Source organism: Podarcis filfolensis (genome assembly GCF_964270895.1).
Source record: "Podarcis filfolensis genome assembly, chromosome: 2".
In the NCBI taxonomy this organism is placed as follows: domain Eukaryota; kingdom Metazoa; phylum Chordata; class Lepidosauria; order Squamata; family Lacertidae; genus Podarcis; species Podarcis filfolensis.
In genome coordinates, this window is record NC_139605.1 from 13,296,523 (window position 1) to 13,322,122 (window position 25,600).

The window sequence follows — 25,600 nt, forward strand, 5'->3', positions numbered from 1 at the left end:
ATTTGAAAGATTTGCAGTCCCCCTTTTTTGCAATCTGAATCTAAGTAGAACCATGTTAACAAAAATGGAAAACGAGTGAGGTCACCACCAAAGAAGGAAGCTATCAAGTTGAACTCAGCTTCTTCAAACGGTCTTGTGGATTGTTGGAAGGAAAGATTTGCACAGTCTTATTGGTCCCATTATAAATTATATAGTTCTATTTCTGGGGTTCTTTGTGTTTTGTTTCTGGAAGTTGGGAATGAAAGCTTTCCAGGGCAGGGATAGCCAATGCTACACTCTCCGGATGCTGTTGGTCTGCACCTCCCCTCCCCACTTCGTTGACAATTGGCCATGCTGGCTGGGGCTGATGGGAGTTGTAGTCCAACAACATCTGCAGGGCACCATATTACCCATTCTGAACTGACGCGCAGCGTAAATTAATAATGCAGAGTTTTAATGAATAAAAGCTTTGCTGAGTTCAAATAAACAACATGGTTCCAAACAGTTTGATTGAGATTACATACTGACTCTGCTCACAGCTGAGGCAGGCTGACTCTGGCTGAAAACTTACAGAGAGCACTGAGAGAAACTGGCTGCTAAGTCACATGTCAGAGTGACTCAACGGTTAGCAGTTAGGCCTGAATAACTTTAGTAGGCCCAAATGGTTGTGCAGTCGCAGCCTATTATCCTATTTTTTTGTACAAAAGTATCTCAAATAACAGGGTTGGAAAAGACTGTCTGGGATTCTAGGAAGTTCTAGGCAACTTTGGGCTGTTTTGACTTCCTACAAGGCAGCTTAATACATTCATAAAGTTCAGAAACAACAAGTACATGTTTTGTAAGTCTGAATCCTTCCTAATGCAGTGGACTATTGAGCATCCCTTCCAAGCTCAGGGATTTGAGCTGTGAAAGTAGACCATGCGCAAAGCCACACCGCAGAGTCGCATAAACACATATTCTCCAGCCATACACCTGCTGCAGTGAGAATCAAAACTTTGTTGTTTACTCTGCTCCTGGTAATTATCAAAACGGTTGTAATTTTAAGATTTTTCCTCCTGAAAAGCTCTGGGGACTTCATTTCTGAAACTCATAACAAAGAAGTCAGATCAAGAGCAAAATATAAAAACTCTGTTTACCCAATGTGGAAAGCCTGGTGCATTAATATCTCTGGGGCCACTGAGAGCCTGGGCACAAATTCAGGGCAGGCAGGGACTAGGCGGAGGTGAGGTTTAAATATTAGCTCCTTTATTTCTGAAACCACAGCTGGACTCCCATCTGGAACCAGTAGGCACTGCAGCAGATCGGCTCTGAGAGCAGTCAGGGAGTGCAGCAGCAGCAGCAGCAGCAAACAGTGAAATGATAATAATCTCCCTAATGCTTTTGCTAATGATGCCCCATTCGTCCTGTAGAACGCCGAAGGGGAAATGCCAGTTTGGTGTGATAGATGATCGACAACTCACACTTAATTATTATAGGCCAGGAGACTACCTCATCGCTGGTGTCTTAGCTGCAGGCTCGGCTTTGACCTCCCTGCATGATTTCTCCGAGTCACCATCTGATCAAAGGTATCTCACCATGTGGAGAAAGATTTACTACTGCTACTCTCAACTGTGATTCCATGCTCTCCCTTTCCTGCTAAATTTTACCTCAAATGTGTCCTCAATTGGCTTCAGGGGTACCATCATTCCTGGGTGCACAGGGAAATTTGTGCACAGCCAGAAATTTCTCATGCAGCTGTGTAGCTAAGAAACACCATGCGCTGCTTCCCCCTATGTCTGTAGTGTAAAGGTAAAGGTAAAGGACCCCTGGACAGTTAAGTCCAGTCAAAGGCAACTATGGGGCTTCGGCTCTAAGGTGCTGTTGTTTGCAGCTGGCTCCAGTGAGATATCAGACATTGTACCTCAGCTTTTTTTAAAGAAGTGAATTGTGTTGAATTTACTATTCCAGAATTAATTATATTGTAGATATAATAATAATAATAATAATAATAATAATAATAATAATAATAATAATAAATTATTTATATCCCGCCCACCCCAGCCGAAGCCGGGCTCACGGCGGCTAACAACAATCAAATAATCAAACAATCAAATAATCAAACATTCTAAAAACATTTCAATTATAAAAATTAATTAAAATCAAATTGATGGCAACCGTTAAGGCCTGGTGGAACAACTCTGTCTTGCAGGCCCTGCGGAAAGATGTCAAGTCCCGCAGGGTCCTAGTCTCTTGTGACAGAGCGTTCCACCAGATTGGAGCCGCAGCCGAGAAAGCCCTGGCCTTAGTTGAGGCCAGCCTAACCTCTCTGTGGCCTGGGACCTTCAGGATGTTTTTATTTGCAGACCGTAGGTTCCTCTGTGGGGCATACCAGGAGAGGCGGTCCCGTAGGTACGAGGGTCCTAGGCCGTATAGGGCTTTAAAGGTTAAAACCAGCACCTTAAACCTGATCCTGTACTCCACCGGGAGCCAGTGCAGCTTGTATAGCACCGGATGAATGTGATCTCGCAGCGAAGACCCCGTAAGGAGTCTCGCTGCAGCATTCTGCACCCGCTGGAGTTTCTGGGTCAGTCTCAAGGGCAGCCCCACCTAGAGCGAGTTACAATAATCCAGTCTGCAGGTGACCGTCGTGTGGATCACAGTGGCTAGGGCAGGGCGAGAGAGATAAGGAGCCAACTGCTTAGCTTGGCGGAGATGAAAAAATGCCGCCTTTGTTATAGCTGTAATCTGCGCCTCCATATCAAAAAAGAAACAAGCAATTTGGAAAAGTGGAATAGTGTGTTTCTGTACGTGCTTGTGCAGCGACTTACATTGTACGCTTGTTTGACTTGCATCAGTTCATAGGCCCCTGGATTTCCTTTAAGGATAAAACATCAGGCAGGTGTCTCTCCAGCAGAGCTCGCATGATAAGCAGCATGACATGGGTAGAGGTGCTCTTTCAGATAAGCAGCTCTGAAGCCATCTAAGGCTTTGCATATCAAACCCCAAACACGGAATTGGGCTTGACAATTAATTGTCAGCCAGCGCAGGCCTTTGAGGGCTGATGTTCCCTTTTCTTGGGGAGAAAAATCCTGTTGCCAAACAACCATTTCCAAATGAACTGAAAACACATAAACTCCGAGCTGGCCTTTCTAGAGTTGTCACAGTAAAATCCAAATATTTCTCCTAGTTATCCATGCTCTAATATGAAAAGATGCACAAAGTTTAACACTCTTTCACTGACTGCAGAATGAAAAATCTGATGACATCTATTTTGCTGCAGCTTCTACAGTCAAAGTTACTGGCACATCCTGCCCTTCTTGCTTGCCATTCAAGAGATCAGTCGGAATCCCAGGCTCCTGCCCAACATCACCCTGGGCTACAACCTCTATGAGAGCTATTTTCATGCAATAATGACTTATGAAGCTGTGCTAGACCTGCTGTCTGGTGGGCAGAAGAATGTTCCAAACTACATCTGTGAAAGACAGAATAAACAGCTGGCCGTTCTAGAAGGAGGCGACTCTGCTCTTTCCAGCCTCATTTCAACCATTCTGAACATTTATAAAATCCCACAGGTATGAACTGGGGAAAGGTGGGTGGATTGGGGGCTGAGCCTTCTTCTACATTGCAGTGTCACTCCACCGGTTGCGTCAGACCATATGCAACTACCGTATATATCTTTTTGTCCAGCCTTTCCTAAATCCATGCGTACTTTCTAGGAGAAAAGGTGCCAGAACGCAATATAAAGGTTGTTACTGTAAGTATCACACTTCTAACATATCCTCTGATGTGCCCTCGTCTTCTCTAGATGCGAGCTGGAAGGAGGCGATCTTACAAATGAAATTGAGTGCAACATAACACTGGAATATTGGTCAGAAAGCCTGTAATGCAGCAAGTGAAAGGAACATTAGAAAACAGGACAGAGCACTAACATTATAATCAGGAAAACCAATATTCCCATGTCTGAATACACTCTTGGCCTACCAGGTCTAGGCTACTGATTTTTCCTTAACAGTGTTGGCAGAGCAGAAGGGAGGTGGGACTAAGCTGCCATTCTGGAGACTTGGAACTGAGCAGTCTGTTTCCCAACTCCTGAGGAGACCACCCATGTAAGACACCCCTGGCCTTTGGTGACACATTAGAGAGCAATGGCAGCAGAAAGGACTAGTGGGTGTTCCCAGGGCTATAGGTTTACCTGACTGGATTGATGCTATAACCTCCCTAAAATTACATAAGCAACCAGGATGAATGCTCCATAAATAGGGCATCTGAAAGTCTTTTTGTAGGTAGGTGGAACAGAAGACTATCGGGAAGCTCCATGGTTTCAGGGTGGTATTTGTTTTTGTTTTAAATCTTTATTATACATCAATTTACATAAAACTTAACAAATACATTACAAATGCAACACAATACATTGCATACATAATACTTCAACTTTCTTTTTCTTCTCTGATGATCACTTGTAGCCAAGTAAGATCGTCTTCCATAAACACGGTTTATAGAAGACAGTCTGTAAACCTCTTTTGTTGACCACCAGCATTACGCTTTCCATTCTTAAGTTCAGAATAGAGTAGTTGCTTTGGAAGACGGTCATCAGGCATCCACAGAGCATGACAAGTCCAATGAAGTTGATGTTGAAGAATCATTGCTTCGACACTGGTGATCTTTGCTTCTTCCAGTACACTGATATTAGTTCGCCTGTCTTCCCAAGTGATGTGTAGAATTTTTCGGAGACACCGTTGATGGAATCTTTCGAGGAGTTGGAGATGGCGTTTATAAGTGGTCTATGTTTCACAAGCATATAGTCAGGTTGGTAGTACAATAGCCTTGTAAACAAGCATTTTTGTTTCCCTGTGAATGTCCCGGTCCTCAAACACTCTGCACTTCAATCGTGAGAAAGTTGCACTTGCAGAGCTCAGGCGATGCTGAATTTTGGCATCAATGTTGGCCCTTGTGGAAAGATAACTGCCTAGGTAGGAGAAGTTTTTGACATTTTCCAATGTTACACCATTGAGTTGGATTTGTGGCGCTGCAGAAGGGTTAATTTGTACTTGTTGGTAAAGCACTTTGGTTTTTTGTATGTTGAGTGATAGGCCAAGCTTTTTGTAAGCTTCTGCAAAGATATTTAGGATGGTTTGGAGGTCATCCTCTGAGTGTGCAAACACTACTTTGAAGCTCTAGGACGGAAGTTGTGGTAACCTTCCTCTTTCTTTCAGCCTGCTCATTTTGAAGATCTTTCCATCTGTTCGATATATGATTTCTACTCCAGTGGGGAGTTTCTCTTCAACAAAATGTAGGATCATGGCAATGAAAATAATGAATAGAGTTGGGGCAATAACACAACCAGGTGTTTTGTAGTTCTCTGGTTCTTCTTTGAATCTCAGCCTTAGCGTTGGCATAGATTTTTTTCCTTAGTGGCACAGTTTCTATGTCTTTGCCAGATCTGAAAGGCCTTTCTTTTCTTGTCAATCATGCGTTCAATCTCACTATCGTTCTCATCAAACCAGTCCTGATGTTTCTTGGTTTGGTATCCTATAGTTTGTTCACAGGCTGGAATAATGGATGTTTTTAGCTTTGTCCAGTGTTCCTCGATGTTATCAGGGAATTCTAAAAGCACATGGTCCTTCAGAGTCGTTTGGAAGCAATTCCGCTTAATGGGATCCTGAAGGGCTTGAGTGTTCATTTTGCGCCTTGGTTTCCTTCCTTGAAGCCTGTGTTGAGGTAAAATCTTGATAGCCATCATGGAGCGTATTAGTCGGTGATCTGTCCAGCAGTCGTCAGTACTCGTCGTAGCTCTGGTAAGGAGCACATCACGGCGATCTTTAGCACGGACATTAACATAATCCAAGAGGTGCCAGTGGTCTGACCGAGGATGCCTCCATGAAGTTTTAAATTTATTTTTCTGTAGAAAGAGTGTGTTGGTAAATAAGGGTCTACAAGTTTTCTTGATTTCTGTCGACACGATACTGAGCAAGAATTCTTCCGGATTTTTTGCAAAAGAGAATTTCATCATCATCATCAATCTTTATTACGGTCCAGGTAAAGGGACCCCTGACCATTAGGTCCAGTCATGGATGACTCTGGGGTTGCGGCGCTCATCTCGCTCTATAGGCCGAGGGAGCCGGCGTTTGTCCGCAGACAGCTTCCAGGTCATGTGGCCAACATGACTTAGCCACTTCTGGTGAACCAGAGCAGCGCACGGAAACGCCGTTTACCTTCCCACCGGAGCGGTCCCTATTTATCTACTTGCACTTTGACGTGCTTTCGAATTGCTAGGTTGGCAGGAGCAGGGACCGAGCAACGGGAGCTCACCCCGTCACGGGGATTTGAACCACTGACATTCTGATCGGCAAGTCCTAGGCTCTGTGGTTTAACCCACAGCGCCACCTGCGTCCCTTTAATTAATTAATCGGTTTAGGTTAATACATATTTGCACTTGCTCCTGAAAAAGGAAAAAAACACAAAATCTTTCTTTTTCTCCTAGATCAGCTACGGTTTTGTTAGTCGGGAATTTACTGATAAAACCCAGTTCCCTTTCCTCTACCGGATGGTCCCAAAACAAGAACCTCCTCACCTGGCTATGGTCAAATTGCTATTGCATTTCAAATGGACGTGGATCGGTCTCCTTGCACCAGACAATGACAGTGGAGAAAAGTTCATGAGGACCTTCACTACTGAGGTCACAAAGAATGATATTTGTGTGGCCTTCTCAGAAAGTCTCACAGAAATTGTGATTTATACTCCAAAGCACCTGAAGTCATTTCTCATGCAGAGACAAGTCAATGTCGTTGTCTACCATGCAGATGTTCGATCCACTTTAGTTCTAGCGGGGTTTATGATAAACATGGAAAATACCCTTAAAGTAACAGTGGGAAAAGTTTGGGTCACAACAGCTTTGACGGATGTCAGTATGAGTTTGGCAACTTACCAGGATCCCCACTCTGTCCCTGCTTCTTTGTCCTTCTTAATCCAGACAAAGAGGAGGACAAAATATGAAACGTTGGACAACCCTCCAGATATAACATTTACGTGTTCTGTTTCAAAGAATTCTGAGAGAGTCCAGAAAAGATGTAGAGAGAGAGGAGAACTGGGGACCATGTCACAAGAATTTACTGAGAGAATGTTGTCTCAAGACAGCTACAGTATTTACAACACTATCCAGGCCATGGCAAGTGTCCTGAGTGCTGTATACTCCTCCAAACCAAGCCAGGTGGCCGTGGTGGGAAGCAGAAAGATGGACCTTGAAAGAATACAACCATGGCAGGTATGATCCTTTTTCTGGCACATTCTCAAACCTGAACGGGGATTCAGAAATTAAATTCTGGTTGAGGGATATATTCATGGTGGGGTTGGTGGGGATGTTCTGAACCCATAAATGAGACAAACCCATTTTGTCAAGTTCCCAATGCCTCACACTTGTACGTGAACATTTAACTGGACGCTGCCCAGGCTCCTGGCACCATCTCCATTTCTCCTAACAGGAGATACTTCATTACTTACAGTGACACCTTGTATTTGGGCAAGAGTCTAGGAGACCAGAGAGCAGCAGGGGAAGATGAGGAGGTGGAAGGGCAACCAAATCCCACGGGGTAGCTTACTACACTTTGAAATGAAATGATTCTTATATTCCCTTGGCACACCTGTGTGTGACACCGAAGACCATGAAATACTGAGCCCAAAATTGTTTGAGGGTGTCACTGCCTTGGGCATCCGATTAGTGATTATTTTTAAGCTGCAAGGAGGGGCAAGCAAGGGAGGGGGTGGAAAACCAAGGCTGGGGCAGCACCCAGGGCATCCCATCCCAAGCCCACTTTGCTGTGACGTGTCTGCTTTGGGCTAAGGGGAAAGAGACAGGAGGAGCCACTCCAGGACAGGCTAAATTGCAGTATATCCTCCTCCAGCTTCCTGAGAGGCACAGTGAGGGAAGCACACGTTCCTTTCCAACTCTTTTTCAGACATGAAGCTGTCTACAACCATATACTTAATGCAGCAAGACCCTTTTTTATTCCCTTCTCATGCATTTTGGTACCTGGCTTCTCACCGTCCCCTTTAGCAGTGAAAGCCGATCTGCTCTTCCTCTGATGATGATGATGATGATGATGACGATGCTACTCCTCCCATATGATAACAGTATTGGAGAGCAATGCTGGAACATGTGTGTGAAAAGAGAAATCCTTTCCTGTAGGCACTTGGCACTTCTTAGCCCTGCAGCTTCCAATCTTCTTCCCCCAAGTGTCTCCACCCAAATCACTTTCCCCAAATGTGCACAACCTCCTCTTTCAAACTGCAGATGCAGGGCTACTCTGCCCATGAAGGTGGAACTGAGGCAGCCCTGGCAAGCAAGGCGTCAGGTGGGGGTGAATGACACCTTCCTGTTTTGCCTCAGGTGGTGAAACGGGACAGGTCACTGACTAGATGTTACCTGTTCCCAAGCCTGAAGGGCTACAGTTACAGACAAGTTCATTTCTCAGCATTGAGTAAATGTGTTGTAAAGGCTGCCACCTGCTGCCCCGATTTGGATGGCTCTTCCATTCTAGAATGGGACCACACACCCTGATCCTACTACAACGTTATAACCACACTGGCTTTCATTCATGATTCCAATTTTAACATGCAATATATTAACGACTCTAGCTCTGCTATTTCCCAACTAAGAGTCCCATCTGAGTCTCTGGGACCACACCTTGGGAGACTAGAGTTCTTAGTGGCCAAGGCTCATGTACGCTACTTTGTTCCTCATTTGCTAGTTCTGGGTGTGTTTTCCTTTACCATTTTAGCTGCACTCTTTCCTAAGAAACCTTCACTTTTACAACTTTTCCATGGACGGAGCTTATTGGGATGAGAATGGGGAGCTGGCAGCTGACTTTGACATTGTCAACTGGCTGGTGTTTCCCAATAATTCCCTTGTTGGGTTGAAAGTTGGGAGTGTAGAGAGATCAGCATCTCCAGAGAAAATCAAGTTTGCCATTGACCAAAATGTCATTGTGTGGCCCAGATGGTTCAATCAGGTGGGTCAAATAATTTATCACAACTTATTCTCTTCGATACATCAGACCAAGCAATACTATGCTCTTGGCCAGTCAGCAGCAAACTTACACCTGCATATCTTATTCTGCAGTTCTAACCTCATTGTTTGATTCAGTCCTAGCTGCACTCTATGGCTCCTCCTATCCACAAAATCTTAACATCTTCTGCTTGATGCTTTTCTCATTTTGGCTAGAACGTGCCTCTTTCAAGGTGTACCAAAAACTGTCGTCCAGGATATGCCAAGGCCATTAAGGAGGGAAAACCAATCTGCTGCTATGCTTGTGTTGAATGCATGGAAGGAACAATCTCCATTCAGGAAGGTAAACGTCTCTGAAAGGATATTTAAAAGAGTTGACTTTTCATAGTACAAAATCACTTTCAAATTCCAGGCATTGGTACCTATGGAGGGGGGTCTTGCCCCATTAAAGGAGCTCAATGGGATATGCTGGCCCTTAATACTTTTATTCTGACTCCAAACTATAGCCCATGATTGCTTCAAGGCAAACCTACAACCCAAAATACAGTAATCATATAAAAATCACAGAATAATATTGTTGGTATGTAGTAGACTATGGAATGTCATGGCTATAATATTTATATTGGCAACACTGAAGTCACTCTTGTGTTTTTCAGATGCAAAGCATTGCAACAAATGTCCAGATGATCAGAATTCCAATCTACACAGAGATCAGTGTGTCCCCAAGATTATACATTTCTTGTCCTATGAAGAACCTCTGGGGATGATCCTGGCTTCTTTTGCCCTGCTTTTGTCCCTGACTGCTGGTTTTCTTTTGGGAATCTTCATTAAATACTTTGACACACCAATAGTCAAGGCCAACAACCGGGACCTCACCTACTTGCTCCTCGTCTCCCTCCTGCTCTCCTTCTTGTCCTCCTTCTTATTCATCGGTCGGCCCCAGAAGTGGACCTGCCTTCTCCGACAAACTGCCTTCAGCATCATCTTCTCCGTGGCCGTGTCTTCCCTGTTGGCAAAGACTATCACTGTGGTGGTGGCGTTTATGGCCACAAAGCCAGGGAGCCAGATGAGGAAATGGCTGGGCAAGAGCTTGGCCAACTGCCTGGTCTTGTCTTTTTCCAGTGTCCAAGGGGGCATCTGCATGGTCTGGCTGGGAATGTCTCCCCCCTTCCCAGACTCCGACATGCACTCCCAGCCTGGGCAGATCATTCTGCAATGTAACGAAGGCTCTGTTGCCATGTTTTATTCTGCCCTTGGCTACATGGGCTTTCTGGCGGCCGTCTGCTTCACGGTGGCTTTCCTAGCCAGGAAGCTGCCTGGGGCCTTCAACGAAGCCCAGCTGATCACCTTCAGCATGCTGGTGTTTTGCAGTGTTTGGGTGTCCTTTGTGCCAGCCTACCTGAGCACCAAGGGGAAATATATGGTAGCCGTGCAGGTCTTCTCTATCTTGGCCTCCAGTTCGGGGTTACTGGGTTGCATCTTCATCCCCAAGTGCTACATTATTGTCCTGAGGCCAGATCTGAATAAAAAGGAGCATCTGATGGTGTAATGTAAAGATGGTTTCTAATATTAGTACATTTTTCATAGCACGGCATTAATAAAATCAATATACATTCCTGCAGCATTCATTCCCTGACTATTTCTTTCCTTCACGTGAATCAGAAAGGAAGCTGGTCTCTAATGACAATGGGATGGTTGGAGCCCTTTTCTTTTAAATATAGACATTCCCACTTTATTCCTATCTGAATCCAAGTAGAATCATGTTAATATTATAGGGTTTTATTCAACTAATGCACCTATGTTTTCACCAGACCCATTTTGCAAGGTCTGATTTCAGGGTGGAAATAAACATGCCGCTAAGGAGATTGCTACAGCAACCCTGGTATTCCTCCTTGGATGTCACAAACTGGTTGGCTGTGAGGTAATAGTTGCAGGTCCCAGCTTGGGAAGGAGGCTCAGTGCCTAGGGATTAGGGGTGAGACGATGATGAGTGGTCAGAGGGAGAAGACTGTGGGGAGGTGTCAGAAGCTGTAGCGGTAAACAGGGCTTAGTGAGCAGGGGGGAGTCTGTAGCAGAGAGCAATCCAGAAAGAGGCAGAAGCTGGAGGAGGAGAGGAGGGAGGCAGAGATGAGTTCAGCTGGTGAAGACCCATCAAACATTAATACATCAAACATTAAAAGCTTCCCTAAACAGGGCTGCCTTCAGATGTCTTCTAAAAGTCTGGTAGTTGTTGTTCTCTTTGACATCTGGTGGGAGGGCGTTCCACAGGCCAGGTGCCACTACTGAGAAGGCCCTCTGCCTGGTTCCCTGTAGCTTTGCTTCTCGCAGGGAGGGAACCGCCAGAAGGCCCTCGGCGCTGGACCTCAGTGTCCGGGCAGAACGATGGGGGTGGAGATATACTGGACTGAGGCCGTTTAGGGCTTTAAAGGTCAGCACCAACACTTTGAATTGTGCTCGGAAACATACTGGGAGCCAATGTAGGTCTTTCAAGACCCCGGTGTTATATGGTCTCAGGGGCCGCTTCCAGTCACCAGTCCAGCTGCCGCGTTCTGGATTAGTTGTAGTTTCTGGGTCACCTTCAAAGGTAGCCCCACGTAGAGCGCAATGCAGTAGTGTCTCCCCTTCCTGCTCCCTACTGGTTTTCCAGAACCAGGAGAGGCATGAAGAGAGCAGAGGAGAAGTTAGCTTCATACAGACACAGTCTCAGATTGCTTGAGTTGGCTGGGGCAATTGTAGGGAGGTCTCCACAACTGCCTTACTGGGGCAAGACCTGCTGGAGAAGAGTTGCTGTGCTTTCTTCTTCTTCTTCCTTGGCGATCACTCGTAGCCGAGTAAGATTGTCTTCCTTAAACAAGGTTCTGAGTCTGTAAGTGACTGTGGAGGCCATTTCTGGATCCACATGTCCTTCCACAGTAAGGACATTGGTTCCTGGGCGGGAGTTGATCATGGTGTGGATTTGCCAAGTGTTCCTTCCTCCTAGCACGTTTCTCCCTTGCATCCTGAGTTTGAGTGTCTTCAAAGCCCATGACACCTTTGGTAAAGGCTGTTCTCCAACTGGAGTGCTCACAGGCCAGTGTTTCCCAGTTGTCAGTGTTTATACTACATTTTTTTAGATTTGCCTTGAGACAGTCTTTAAACCTTTTTTGTTGGCCACCAGCATCACGCTTTCCATTTTTAAGTTCGGAATAGAGTAGTTGCTTTGGAAGATGATCATCAGGCATCCGCACAACATGACCAGTCCAGTGAAGTTGATGTTGATGAATTATTGCTTCGACACTGGTGAACTTTGCTTCTTCCAGTACACTGATATTAGTTCGCCTGTCTTCCCAAGTGATGTGTAAAAATTTTCGGAGACACCGTTGATGGAATCTTTCGAGGAGTTAGAGATGACGTTTATAAGTGGTCCATGATGATCCAGCAAGTGTGAGTTGCTGCGCACATTACACCTGACACTCCTGTGCAGATAAAGAGCTAACTGCGGCTGATAAAGAGTTAACTCCAGCTTGCTCAGTGTTCTTTCTTGCTGGCTCACTCCTCTCATTGGCTGATGGAATTAGCTGACCTCTCCTCACCCCGAGTGCTGCTCTGGGGTTTCTCCTGATCCTCCAGAGCTGATCTGGGAAAGGCCAGTTGTGGTAGCAGGACTCCTTGCAGTGGCTCCCTCTAGCACAACTATTTACTTGAATGCAGCCCTCAGAAATTAGAGTATATTTGTTTTATTTATTATTATTTATCTTAACATTTTCTACCCTCCTTATTTTTCCAAGGAGACTTATTTACAAACCATAATGAATGCAGAATAAAACAGACACAATCCTTTAAAAGTGTTGAGGAATTTGCAGCAGGGCCCCAGATGATGACAGGACTGTGTGGGGAGGGGCAGATGGGGTTGGGATTTTGCATTCCACCTTAAATTGCAGACATGGGATTGTTACGTGTCACATGTCTGTTTACATTCCAGCAGTTTGCTGGCGTAAGCGGAACTTCCGCTGTGTATAGCTTTGGCTTTTGACTCTCTCTCTAAGGAGGCGGCAAGGAGAGACGACATGTTTCTTTGTCCTGATTTATGCTTAATAAATCCATAGCTTGTAGTATGTATCCACAAGCCTCACGCCTCTTCTGTTTGTGCAGTTTGCTCTGCTGATATAGTGTGCTCATGTCAGCAGACATGAGTCACTGATTTACATCGGAGCCAGAGGTCAAGGGATCTTCGCACGATCCAGGGGGGGCCTAAAATACCCAATTTCCATGCTGTTAATGCCACTAAAGGCACGGAACCTTAAACTGAGCCTGGAATATAATTGGCCGCCGATACAAATCCCATAGTACTGACATGATAGACTCAAAATGCCTAGTTCCTGTCAACATTCCAACAGCATCATTCTGCACTGGCTGAAGTTACCGAATGTTTTTCAAGAGCAGTTCTATGTAAAGCACATTACAGTAGTCTAATCTGGAGGTTACTAGAAGATGAGTGACTTTGGCACTGTTCACCTTTGTCCGTAAGAGCTATAAGGCGCATGCTGCACGCACTGTATCTCCAAGCAGTGAGAATGGTACCTGGAATAAAGGTCACTGGAGACTCTGGTGTCTTTTATGGTATATATAGCATTATTTGCACATATGTACAACCTAGGCATAAGATGGAAGGGCTCACAGCTGTAAAGACTTTTCGCAGGGGAGAGACATGCTATTTTGCTGTGAGTTAGCATTTTCTTTCCTCCTGTTGGGCTCTTCCTGTGTTCTTATCAGCAAGGGACCATGGTTTCCAGACAGTCACCCATCAGGCGCTGATCAGACCCAGAACTGAAGGAGCATCTCCACCCCCATCGTCCAGCCAGACACTGAGGTTCAGCTCTGAGGTCCTTCTGGCGGTTCCCTCCCTGCGAGAAGGGAGGTTACAGGGAACCAGGCAGAAGGCCTTCTCGGTAGTGGCACCCGCCCTGTGGAACGCCCTCCCATCAGATGTCAAGGAAATAAACAACTATCTGAATTTCAGAACAAATCTGAAGGCAGCCCTGTTTAGGGAAGTTTTCAATGTTTGATGTTTTTAATACTCTGTTTGGAGCTGCCCAGAGTGGCTGGGGAAACCCAGTCAGATGGACGGGGTATTATTATTATTATTATTATTATTATTATTATTATTAGACCACTTAGCAGGGGGTTAACCAGACTGGAATAGGTGGGATAGCAGGCTTGTTGGTTTTTGAATGTCTGGTATAGAGTTTTGTTGTTCTGTATGGGACAATGACAATAAAGATTATTGTATTGTATTGTATTGTATTGTATTGTACCGTATCGTATTGTAAGAGGAGAGCAGCTTCTGCTCCCACTCTGGGGCCTTGTTTGTGTCTGCTTCTACCCCTTTAAAAGCTAGCAAAGGCTAGAGAAGATGCCCATTTTATTCACACGGATCCTGGGCTGCTCTGACCCACAACTGGGCAGAGGTGCAATGATAGAAGATTCACATGCCAATTTTCAGCCAAGGTCCTCAATGTAGCTTACAACAGGGGTTCTCAAACTCTCCCCTCCCCCTCGCACTCCATGGCCACTTGAAAATTGCTGAGGGCTTTAGCAGACCACTTAATTGTTTCCTCCACACACACCCCAGTTTGCTGTAGCCTTTGCAGTGTTCTGTTCTGTGCATGAACTTTAATTGCATTTTTATTGCTTCTTTTATAACTTACGTTTTGCATTTTATCACATTCCACAGAACTAAGGCCGCAATACAAAGAATTGCAAGGAATAAGAGCAGGAACTAAAATACAATTAAAAATCAATATGTTTAATGGGATGGGGGTAGCCTCTCCCATCTCCACTCATTCTGAGAGCTTGCTGAATGGGAGATATGATAGCCATCTTCCAATATCTAAAGGGCTCTTCGCATGAAGGAACAAGCTTGTTTTCTCCTGCTCCGGAGAGTAGGACACGAACCAATGGCTTCAAGCTACAAGAAAGGAGATTCCGACTCAACATCAGGAATAACTTTCTGACGGTAGGAGTATTGTAAGAATTCTAAGGTCTCAAATATAGAATAAGTATTCATAAATGCGCACATATATAAATATATAAACCATGTGTCTGAAATAGTACAGGAGAGCAATCCTGATGCCATTTTGACTCTCCCAATGACCTCAAATATTCCTCTGCAGTAAGGGAGGCAAATGTCTTTTTGCTTACACAAGGAGAAGGGGATGACAGAGGACGAGATGGTTGGACAGTGTTCTCGAAGCTACCAGCATGAGTTTGACCAAACTGCGGGAGGCAGTGGAAGACAGGAGTGCCTGGCGTGCTCTGGTCCAGGGGGCCACGAAGAGTCGGACACGACTAAAGGACTAAAGAACAAAATTTTTATTGATGGGGGGGTCAGCTGCCCCTCCCTGCTCCCCCATTAGCTATGCCCATGTTGAACTAAATAACTCGGGGTCCCTTCCAACTCTACAGTGCCATGCTTCTATAATGGGGTTTCCTATTTCTCGCAGTCTTTTTCCATGCAAGCTGTTCTTCCCGTTTCTGGCCAAGGGACGGAGCAGCTCAGAACGCCAGACAAGACGGTCCCCTAAAATAAAACATCTTTTGCGTGTGCGCGCAATGCGCCTTGAGAGGGAGGCGTGATCTTGCTGCGCTCGGCTTTCCAAGGGTTAAAAATGAAGTGCTCTGGACTCCTAGAGAGGACAGTTTCATGGTCCTCCAGATCAAAAGCCCCTCCCTCCAAAGTCCCTTCCTGCAAGAGGAGGGGGGCACGGCTTTTGTGTCTCTCCTCTCTAAGCGCTGCATCGGCGGCGGCGGCTTAAGGGATCTGGTGAGTCTTCCCTCTCTTCTCCAATAGTGTGCATTTGGGAGAAGTGGCGGGGGGGGGTCCCAGGGCTGCAGGGGGAGGGTGCATGCCCCCCCGGTCAGCTAATGCATGGGGAAGCCCCCTACAAGACACAACCCCCAAATCCGGGAGCAGAGGTTCCTCTCCGCTTCCCCTCTGCAAAGCCAGGCAGGGGGCGAGTTTTACATTTAGGTCTGCAACTGTATACTTCTGTATTTGTATCAGTTCGCAGCTTGGAGAGGGATATTGGGGACAGGAGAAAAGAAAATGGAATGCAAATAAACCGATGAATGAAGAAGTCGCATTTATTAACAAGGAGCACAGGAATAATAAATGATACAAAGAGAGAGAGATCAAGCCTTCTCATGTCGTTTGCATATCACACACACAAAAATAGCACAATACATTTGCAGCAATATCTACAACATGTGGTTCGTTTTCAGTGGTCCGTGTAGAAGTTCTTGGTTCAAACAAAGCCGGAAACAAAGGAGGGAACAGGATAGTGCAGAGTTAACAGGTAACACTCAGCATCACAAATGCTATGCCTGGAGACTCAGGTTAATTATGTGTAATAGTGATTTTTCCTCTTATGTTACCAATGAAACAATATGAAGTGTTGGTCTTTTGATGAATATTGGGTGGGGGGTGTCAAAGCGAATATAATTAAAATTTCGATCGACCAGATGGAGCAAAACGCTGACTTCGTGTGTGTACACGTGTGTTTGAGGGTTAATTTTATTCTCAGAATGCTGTAATGTCTGTGTTTAGTTATGCAAAAACCTCAAGGGAGAAAACTACCCTGCAAATTCCAACAAGTCCCACCTTCCCCCCCCCCCCCTTTGTTGAGGCTTTATTCCCGCCCCCCAAACCTTGAGGATTTATTCATTGTTGTTCTGTTTGTTATGATTACTAATATTATTGCTACTACATTTATTATCCATGGCAGGTTACAACCATTAAGAAATATTCAATATTGAAAAGTGTCAGGAAATTATAGCCACAGGAACAGGGCAGGTCCTGAAAACCCATGTCTCGTGTGTCAGGGGAAGGAGGGGATTTTGAACCAGTTTCTGAGTCGCCTTCAAGGGCAGTTGCACAGAGAGCGCATTGCAGTAATCCAATTCTGACCCACACTGACTGTGGCTGGCAAACTAGCTGGAAATGGACACTGCTAGTCACTGAGGCCGCCTGAGCCTACATGCTTGTGTGTGGGTAGAGGGACTTGGGTGGCGCTGTGGTCTAAACCACTGAGCCTTGAGGCTTGCCGATCAGAAGATTGGGAGTTCGAATCCCCGCAATGGGGTGAGCTCCCGTTGCTCTGTCCCAGCTCCTGCCAGCCTAGCAGTTTGAAAGCACGCCAGTGCAAGTAGATAAATAGGTACCACTGTGGCAGGAAGGTAAACGGCATTTCTGTGTGCTCCGGCTTCCATCATGGTGTTCCGTTGCGCCAGAAGCGGTTTAGTCACACTGGCCACATGACCTGGAAAGCTGTCTGTGGACAAATGCCGGCTCCCTCGGCCTGAAAGCGAGATGAGCGTCGCAACCCCATAGTCGCCTTTGATGGACTTAACCATTTTTTGGGTGGGTTAAGCTATATAACATTGTTATTATTAACCCCCTAACTCTAACGCTAACCCGTTCTTCACCCAAAATTCCCAGGGCAGATTACGACATTAGAACACGGTATTAAAAACAGGTGTTTTTTTTTTAAAAAAACTGTTTTACAAGCACAGTCCTACAATCATAATTACAGTACTTCTTTACTTGTCCAAGTGCTAGAAAATGAGATGGAAGCGGGGGGGGGGGGGGGGAGAGAAACTTTTTAGGACCCTGAGGTTAAGATCCACATTATAGCCTAAGTGCCCAAATTGAACTAGGTACAATTCAGTCACTTGTCAGTCACAGTTCTGACTTCATTCATTGACTGAAAACACTGAAAGGCAGGAGCAACCCTGGAGAAAACTGGACACACACCCCAACCCAACCCCCACCACTGATTTGCAACACCAGACTTCCGGGTGGAGTGGGGAGGTTAAAAGGGGGAAAGTAGTTGGTCTGATGTGAATGATTTTTATACTAAGGGGAGGCTGAAGTTCTGTTTATTTTTGTCTATTTGTTAATTAGGGGGTCTGAGTATTGCTTTTTTATTATTTGAGTTTTTTTTTTGCATTGATATTATGTTATGAAATATTAATATATTATATGGTTCCCCCATTCCCCCCCCCCATGGTAATATGTATTGTGTGTGTATGTTTGTTTGTTTTTTGTGTATGCTGTAAGTCGCTTGGAGACCTTTGGGTGACAAGCAGATAGTAAATCTAACAGTTGAAATGAAATGAAGTGATTCATATAATAGAAATTGCTTGAGCTGCCTGCACATTTTGCATTGTAGCATTCTTTCTTTCTTTCTTTCTTTCTTCCTTTCTTTCTTTCTAAAGAAAGCTCAGAGTCTGGGCTATGGTGCAACCCAGCTCTGGTTCCTAGCAGGACTTATCCACACTTGCTCAGGCAACATTTTTCTTCTCCTGACAGTGTATTAATTTTATGATAATGTAATTGCTTTGTAGAACTTGCTGGCACCCTTAATTGGGAAAAGCAGGACGTGGCAGAAGACGAAAGGATTCCTTCAGATCTCCTGGAGACTTCCTGAGAGCACAGATGGATGAGCAAGACTCGCCTGGGCCTCAAGGAGGAAGAGGCAATACCATCCAAACCGGGAGCATCGGAGGATTCTGGGAAAACTCAGTGCAGAAGATCCTGGGAGAGGAGGACACCCTCAGCTCAGATGTGCAGAGCCAGCAGTTCAGGCAGTTCTGCTACCAGGAGGCCAAAGGACCCCGAGAGGTTTGCAGCCGACTCTACCACCTTTGTCATCAGTGGCTGAAGCCAGAAAGGCATACGAAAGCTCAGATGCTGGACCTGGTGATCTTGGAGCAGTTCTTGGCTATCCTTCCACCGGAGATGGAGAGCTGGGTGAGGGAATGTGGAGTGGAGACCAGTTCCCAGGCAGTGGCCCTGGCCGAAGGTTTCCTCCTGAGTCAGGCAGTGGAGAGAAAGCAGGCGGAGCAGCAGGTGAGAGAGACTTTCATCCTGATGGGCTCAGAACATGAGGGAAGGTACTCTAATGATCGCCTGTCCTTTTTTGGAAAACATCCTAAGGAATGATAATCGGATATACCTTGCCTCTGCTGTTCCTTTAATAATCATTCTCCCCTTTCTTTGTTTGCAATCTTCGTTGCTGATTCAGGGAGCGAATCTGTTTGTAGAATTGTGCATGGATTACTCTGAGGCAGAGACATGGGACACCAGACAGAGGCCACTGGGTAAGGGTGAATGATTTTCTCTCTCAGTTTGGTCACATTCTGTTGATTTTGAAACTAATCCATTAATCTTTTGGGGGAAGACACTTGAAGCCACAGGCCCCAAGGAGAGGGGATGTATTTTTACACAACTAAAATATGAAATGGGTACAAATGTCAAAACACCCTCAGCAGGTGAGACTTTTTCTAAGGCCCATTTGTACAGTGGTACCTCGGGTTAAGAACTTAATTTAATAATAATAATAATAATAATAATAATAATAATAATAATATCTTTATTGTCATTGCCCCCTCTCAGGGACAACGAAATTACTTGACTGCTCCATAAAAACACTAATTAAAACAATACAGTATAGTACAGCAAGGAAGATTAGATGACTTTCAAAGTCCAGGCTTCCCATTCAGGGCCGAGGTCGCTCTGGAGAAGAAGCTGTTCTTAAGACGGCTCGTTCTTGTCTTCATCGTCCTGTATCTCCGTCCCGACGGCAGGAGCTCGAAGAGACAGTGACCAGGATGCGATGGATCTTTTACTATGACCAGTGCCTTCCTATGGCACCTTGTGGCATAAATCTGCTCTAAGGTGGAGAGTGGGCAGCCAACAATGCTCTCTGCTGCCTTAACAACTCTGCACAACCCCATCCTGTCCTGGGTAGTACAGCTTCCGTACCACACACATAAGCCATAAGTGAGCACGCTCTCAATGGCACAGTGATAGAAGGCAAGCAGCAGTTTCTGCGGAAGATGGTTTTTCCTTAGAATTCTCAAAAAGTACAGTCTCTGCTGCGCCTTCTTCACAAGCCCCCTTGTGTTGACACTCCAGGACAGATCCTCTTGTAATTCAATGCCCAAAAATCTGAACGTTGTTACCCTCTCCACACAGACCCCATCAATCAAAAGTGGCTGGATATTGCTCTTCTGTCTCCTAATTTGTTCTGGAGATCTGTTCTTAACCTGAAACTGTTCTTAACCTGAGGTACCACTTTAGATAATGGGGCCTCCCACTGCCACTGTCCCGCCGCTGCGAGATTTCTGTTCTCATCCTGAAGCAAAGTTCTTAACCTGAGGTACTATTTCTGGGTTAGCGGAGTCTGTAACCTGAAGCGTCTGTAACCCGAGGTACTACTGTAGTTAAGAGATGCACCGCTTAACCTTTGAGAAGCATGCACTAAAGGCAGCCCACCTGCCCTTGTTTTTCACAGGTGACAGAATGATGCTGGCAAGACCTTCTCATCCATCTTTTCATCGTGGCAGAGGGGAAGCAGCGGCTGTGGAACCAGATCAGGTAGGGGGAAGGAGCATTGTGGGAGAAGAGGCAGAGGACTGGGGCAGTCAGTGCGCCACTGGGCCCAAACAAATCTCTCTCCTCTGGGCTTCTGTCAGAGCTTCCCTTAACAATGGCTGAAAATGCCATTCATGGCGGGTCATGCGCTGAGAATAAAAAACAGCCGCCTCACTGTAACTAGCTTTCTAATTGTCGCTAGTATTATTTCTCAGTAGTTGAAGTTTTTATTTATATGTTTATCGTTTAATGCTAAAGTACGCTTCTATGCAGTTTTACAAACCATGAAAAACAGTGGCCAGCATTCACCTAATCAGCTCCATCAGTTGCAAAACAGGGCTTCCCCCCTCCCCCCATGCACTCCTTGAATTTTATTTATTTATTTATTTATTCATACATACATACCCCGCCCATCTGGTTGGGTTCCCCCAGCCACTCTGGGTGGCTCCCAACAGAATATTAAAAACACAATAAAACATCAAACATTAAAAACCTCCCTAAACTGGGCTGCCTTCAGTTGTCTTCTAAAAGTCAGATAGTTGTTTATTTCCTTGACGTCTGATGGGAGGGCATTCCACAGGGCAGGTGCCACTACCGAGAAGGCCCTCTGCCTAGTTCCCTGTAACCTCACTTCTCGCAGCGAGGAAACCACCAGAACACCCTCAGAGCTGGACCTCAGTGTCCGGGCTGAACGATGGGGGTGGAGACCCTCCTTCAGGTATACTGGGCTGAGGTCGTTTAGGCCTTTAAAGGTCAGCACCAACACTTTGAATTGTGCTCGGAAACGTACTGGAAGCAAATGTAGGTTTTTCAGGACCGGTGTTATATGGTTTCGGCTTTAGGACATTGGGAGGCTACCCCCCCCCCCCACAGAACAGCACAAGGGGAGAGTAGAGAGGAGATCCTTCCACCTGGCAAACTGGAAAGCTTGCACAGACAGTATGACTGAGGAACAAAATGTGGTGTTCCACCCACTTACACAAAGATTAACAAGCATCATTAAAATACACAATAAAAGAATTCCATTAAAACGTTAAAATAAACATCCAAAACTTAAAATGTGCAGCAAAACAATATCATCAAAGCAACATAGCAATTATCAGGGAGAAAATGACAGAGAAATATGTAGCAGATAATTTTTATGCTGTCTCAGAGGAGGACATTTCCCTTTTTCTTTTAGGGTCCAGTGCGCTTTGAAGATGTGGCTGTTTATTTCACAGACGAGGAGTGGGCATTGCTGGATCCTGACCAGAGAGCTCTGCATAACAAAGTCATGGAGGAGAATTGTGGGATCATGGACTCTCTTGGTAAGGCTCTCTGTTGGATCGTAATACCTGTTTTGAATTTCAATACGTATTTCTATGTCATGAAGTGCCAATATTTTGACATAGCTCAACAGTGCCACCCAAATCATTTGGGACACTAACACCCCACAGCTAACCTTGAATGGAAGGCTATATTTTGTTTTGTCTGTGAATATTCTTCCTCTGGTTATACCTTTTTAAACAGTCCTCTCTGAACCACCCCACCCAGGCCTTCAGAGTTGTTAGGCGTGTTGAAGAAACTTCTCTCAAGTTTTTTGGTTTTGCTTCTGTCAGTTTTTGGTTGACCAAAGAAACGACTGACATTGAAGATGCAGCAGATTCCATGATGGAGCCAAACAAAATCCCTCCCAGAAAAGAACCAGGTTTTTCAAATCTCAGGTTCCCATAAATATGTCAGCTAATGGCAGTCAACAAAGGCAGTGAACCCTGTAGGAAGACCTCACATCTAAATCCAATCAGTTCTTCCTCTTTCACAAGCATTAATTAGCAGTGTTCAATAATTTGGGGCTGCATTATTTTCTTGAGGCTCTAATCCATTTCTCCATTTGCTGCAGGTGGGGATGAATTGGAAATTAAGAACAAGGTAGTTCACAACAAAATCCACACAGTGGAGAAGCCATCTAAATATTTGGAACGTGGAGAGAGCTTCAGTCAGAGCTCCCATTTCGCTTCCTATCAAAGAAATCCCCTTGGGAAGAAACCCTATCAGTGCCTGGAATGTGGAAAGAGCTTTAATACAAGCAGAAACTTCCGTCGACATCAAAGTATTCACCGTGGGGAGAAACCGTTCCATTGCCAAGAGTGCGGAAAGAGCTTCAGTCAGAAAGAAAGTCTCACTTCTCATCAGAGAATTCATACAGGGGAGAAACCGTATCATTGCTTGGAATGTGGAAAGAGCTTCAGTCGAAGTCACCGCCTCACTTCCCACCAAAGAACTCATAGTGGGGAGAAACCATATCTCTGTTTGGAGTGCGGAAAGAGCTTCAGTCGGAGCGACCGTCTCACTTCTCATCAAAGAATTCATACAGGGGAGAAACCATATCAGTGCTTGGAATGTGGGAAGAGCTTCAGTCAGAAGGAAAGTCTCACTTTCCATCAAAGGATTCATACAGGGGAGAAACCGTATCAGTGCTTGGAATGTGGGAAGAGCTTTAATACAAGCACAAACTTCCGTCGACATCAGAGAATTCACAGCGGGGAGAAACCCTTTCAGTGCCAAGAGTGTGGAAAGAGCTTTAACACAAGCACAAAGTTCCATAGCCATCAAAGTATTCACCGTGGGGAGAAACCATTTCAGTGCCAAGAGTGTGGAAAGAGCTTTACCTGGAAGGAAAGTCTCACTTCCCATCAAAGAATTCATACAGGGGAGAAACCCTATCAGTGCTTGGAATGTGGGAAAAGCTTTAATGCGAGCACAAACTTTCGCCGACATCAAAGTAGCCACCGTGGGGAGAAGCCGTTTCAGTGCCAAGAGTGTGAAAAGAGCTTCAGTCAGAAGGAAAGTCTTCTTTCCCATCAAAGGATTCACACAGGGGAGAAGCCATATCATTGCTTGGAATGTGGAAAGAGCTTCAGTCAGAGCGCACCTCTCACTTCTCATCAGAGAATTCATACAGGGGAGAAACCCTATCAGTGCTTGGAATGTGGAAAGAGCTTCAGTCATAGGTCCAATCTCACGGCCCATCAGAGAATTCACAGCGGGGAGAAGCCATACCACTGCTTGGAATGTGGAAAGAGCTTCAGCCAGAGCTCCTACCTCACTTACCATCAAAGAACTCACAGTGGCGAGAAACCTTATCAGTGTTTGGAGTGTGGGAAGCGATTCACCTGGAAGAAAAGTCTCACTTCCCATCAAAGAACTCACAGTGGGGAGAAACCCTATCAGTGCTTGGAATGTGGAAAGAGTTTCAGCCAGAGCTCCAATCTAACTACCCATCAAAGAACTCACAGTGGCGAGAAACCATATCAGTGGCTGTGTACGGATTTAATTTTAGGAGACTTTCATTAGTATGCAGGTGAGGACTGCAACAGTGTTCTTGTCATTTGGCCACCCGGCACAGAAGTTGACCTTGTCTCTCAAAACCATGGAGTACACAGTCAGTATTTTTTTCATACCACGTACCTAGATCTGTGAGGTGCAAGCCGTTGGCCAAGATGTGATTTGGCAACACTCAGCTCTCAATGCTGAGCTTTCCTTTGAAGACGCTGACGTAGTTCCGCTTCTAGAGCCTCCAGATTGCAAATTTGTGGTGCTCCTGACCTCTGCTGTCGTCCTCAACATGTCTAGGATGGTGGTGGTATCAACTGAAGCTCTTCCTGGTATCTGCACAAAGGACATCTGCCAGAAACTCCACAAGTTTTCCTCTGTGAGAAGGTTAAGTAAAGGATTCCCCTGTCCTCCTTTGATCATTCAAAGTACATAATGAGTGCATGCCAGGAGCAAAGAACTGTATCTATGAGGAAGAAAGAGTTCTCTTAACCACTACACCACACTGAGAGCCACTGAGAGCGGTGGACTCGTAATCTGGTGAACCGGGTTCGCATCTCCGCTCCTCCACATGCAGCTGCTGGGTGACCTTGGGCTAGTCACACTTCTCTGAAGTCTCTCAGCCCCACTCACCTCACAGAGTGTTTGTTGTGGGGGAGGAAGGGAAAGGAGAATATTAGCTGCTTTGAGACTCCTTCGGGTAGTGATAAAGCGGGATATCAAATCCAAACTCCTCTTCTCTGTTCATTGAACCTCAAAGGTAGTTGGGAGCAACAGGAAGCAAATTTGTTTGCTTCAGCCAACTTCACTTCTCTTCTGCACATGTCAAGACACATGGAAGGAGGCTTAAATTGAACCAAGACTCTGAACAACACAGCTCACCGCAGTGGCAGCATCTGACTCATTTTTCCATGCCGTGTGGATAGGGCACCAGATCTTGACTTGTGGGACATTTTTGTCAGTGTCTCACATATATTCCTTGAGACGGTGACACTGATCTACTTCCTGCCCAGTGTTAAACTGAGACTCATAACGGATGAGGTGTTGTTGAAACCATGCTGAGTGGCAGTGTCTCCAGTCAAGGTTTTGTGACCCTCTTCACGAGGCCTTGCGCCCCACAGATTGTCAGCTCTAACACTCCAAAGAAGTCTTGCTGTTCTTCTCCTCAAGATTTGAAGCCACTTTGTCCAACGTATATCTTTTGTCTCTGTGTGTATCCTGGCTGCCAATGTGTATCACCTGTGGTCCCATCCCTTCAGCTATTATTGAATGTGGATGTATCTATTGTAACATGAACATACACTACAAAATAGTTGAAGGTTTGTTCTGTTTACATACACTGTTAATGGTATACTAGGTTGTGAAGCCCTCCCCAGTGCTCCAGAGGATCTTCAGAAGAGCGCAGAGGCATAGATGCAGATGTGTTTTAATCTTACACTGGCAATTATAATATTTTTAACTGTTTTAATTTTGCCTTTTTATTTCAATTGTTTTACTTGTTTTCAACTTTTTAATTGATAATTTTAACATTTCTAGTAAACCACGTAGATGTTTTGTTACCATCAAGTGGCATATAGGTCTTATTAAATAATAATAAATAAAGGTCAGTCCGTCCCCCAATTGTAAGGGTTTTAGAAACCTACTTTTGTTTTTTGTTTTTGTGGAACGCTTGCAATACAGTCATACCTTGGATCCCAAACGCCTTGATACTCAGACGTTTTGGCTCCCGAACATCACAAACCTGGAAGTGAGTATTCCAGTATGTGAACATTCTTTGGAACCCAAACATCTGACATGGATTACGCAGCTTCCAATTGGCTGCAGGAGCTTCCTGCAGCCAATCAAAAGCCGCACTTTGGTTTCCGAACGTTTTGGAAGTTGAACAGACTTCCGGAACAGATTCCGTTCGACTT

At 45.2% G+C, this 25,600-nt stretch overlaps 2 protein-coding genes across 2 annotated transcripts; both read left to right on the forward strand.

The window, feature by feature from the left end:
- Positions 1-3,257: 3,257 nt before the first annotated feature.
- Positions 3,258-10,508, forward strand: LOC310758193 (vomeronasal type-2 receptor 26-like; the record flags this gene model as incomplete). The annotated part of the gene is made up of 5 exons (XM_083604121.1): positions 3,258-3,530; positions 6,440-7,219; positions 8,733-8,963; positions 9,176-9,302; positions 9,616-10,508. Exons 1-5 carry the CDS (start codon positions 3,369-3,371, stop codon positions 10,506-10,508), a joined length of 2,193 nt encoding a protein of 730 aa, XP_083460247.1. The 5' UTR covers positions 3,258-3,368.
- Positions 10,509-15,664: 5,156 nt separating this feature from the next.
- Positions 15,665-25,329, forward strand: LOC310756615 (uncharacterized protein). The gene is made up of 6 exons (XM_083600981.1): positions 15,665-15,761; positions 18,344-18,848; positions 19,024-19,099; positions 20,296-20,378; positions 21,556-21,682; positions 22,255-25,329. The coding sequence occupies exons 2-6, from the start codon at positions 18,435-18,437 to the stop codon at positions 23,706-23,708; spliced, it is 2,154 nt and encodes a 717-aa protein (XP_083457107.1). The 5' UTR covers positions 15,665-15,761; positions 18,344-18,434; the 3' UTR covers positions 23,709-25,329.
- Positions 25,330-25,600: the final 271 nt, after the last annotated feature.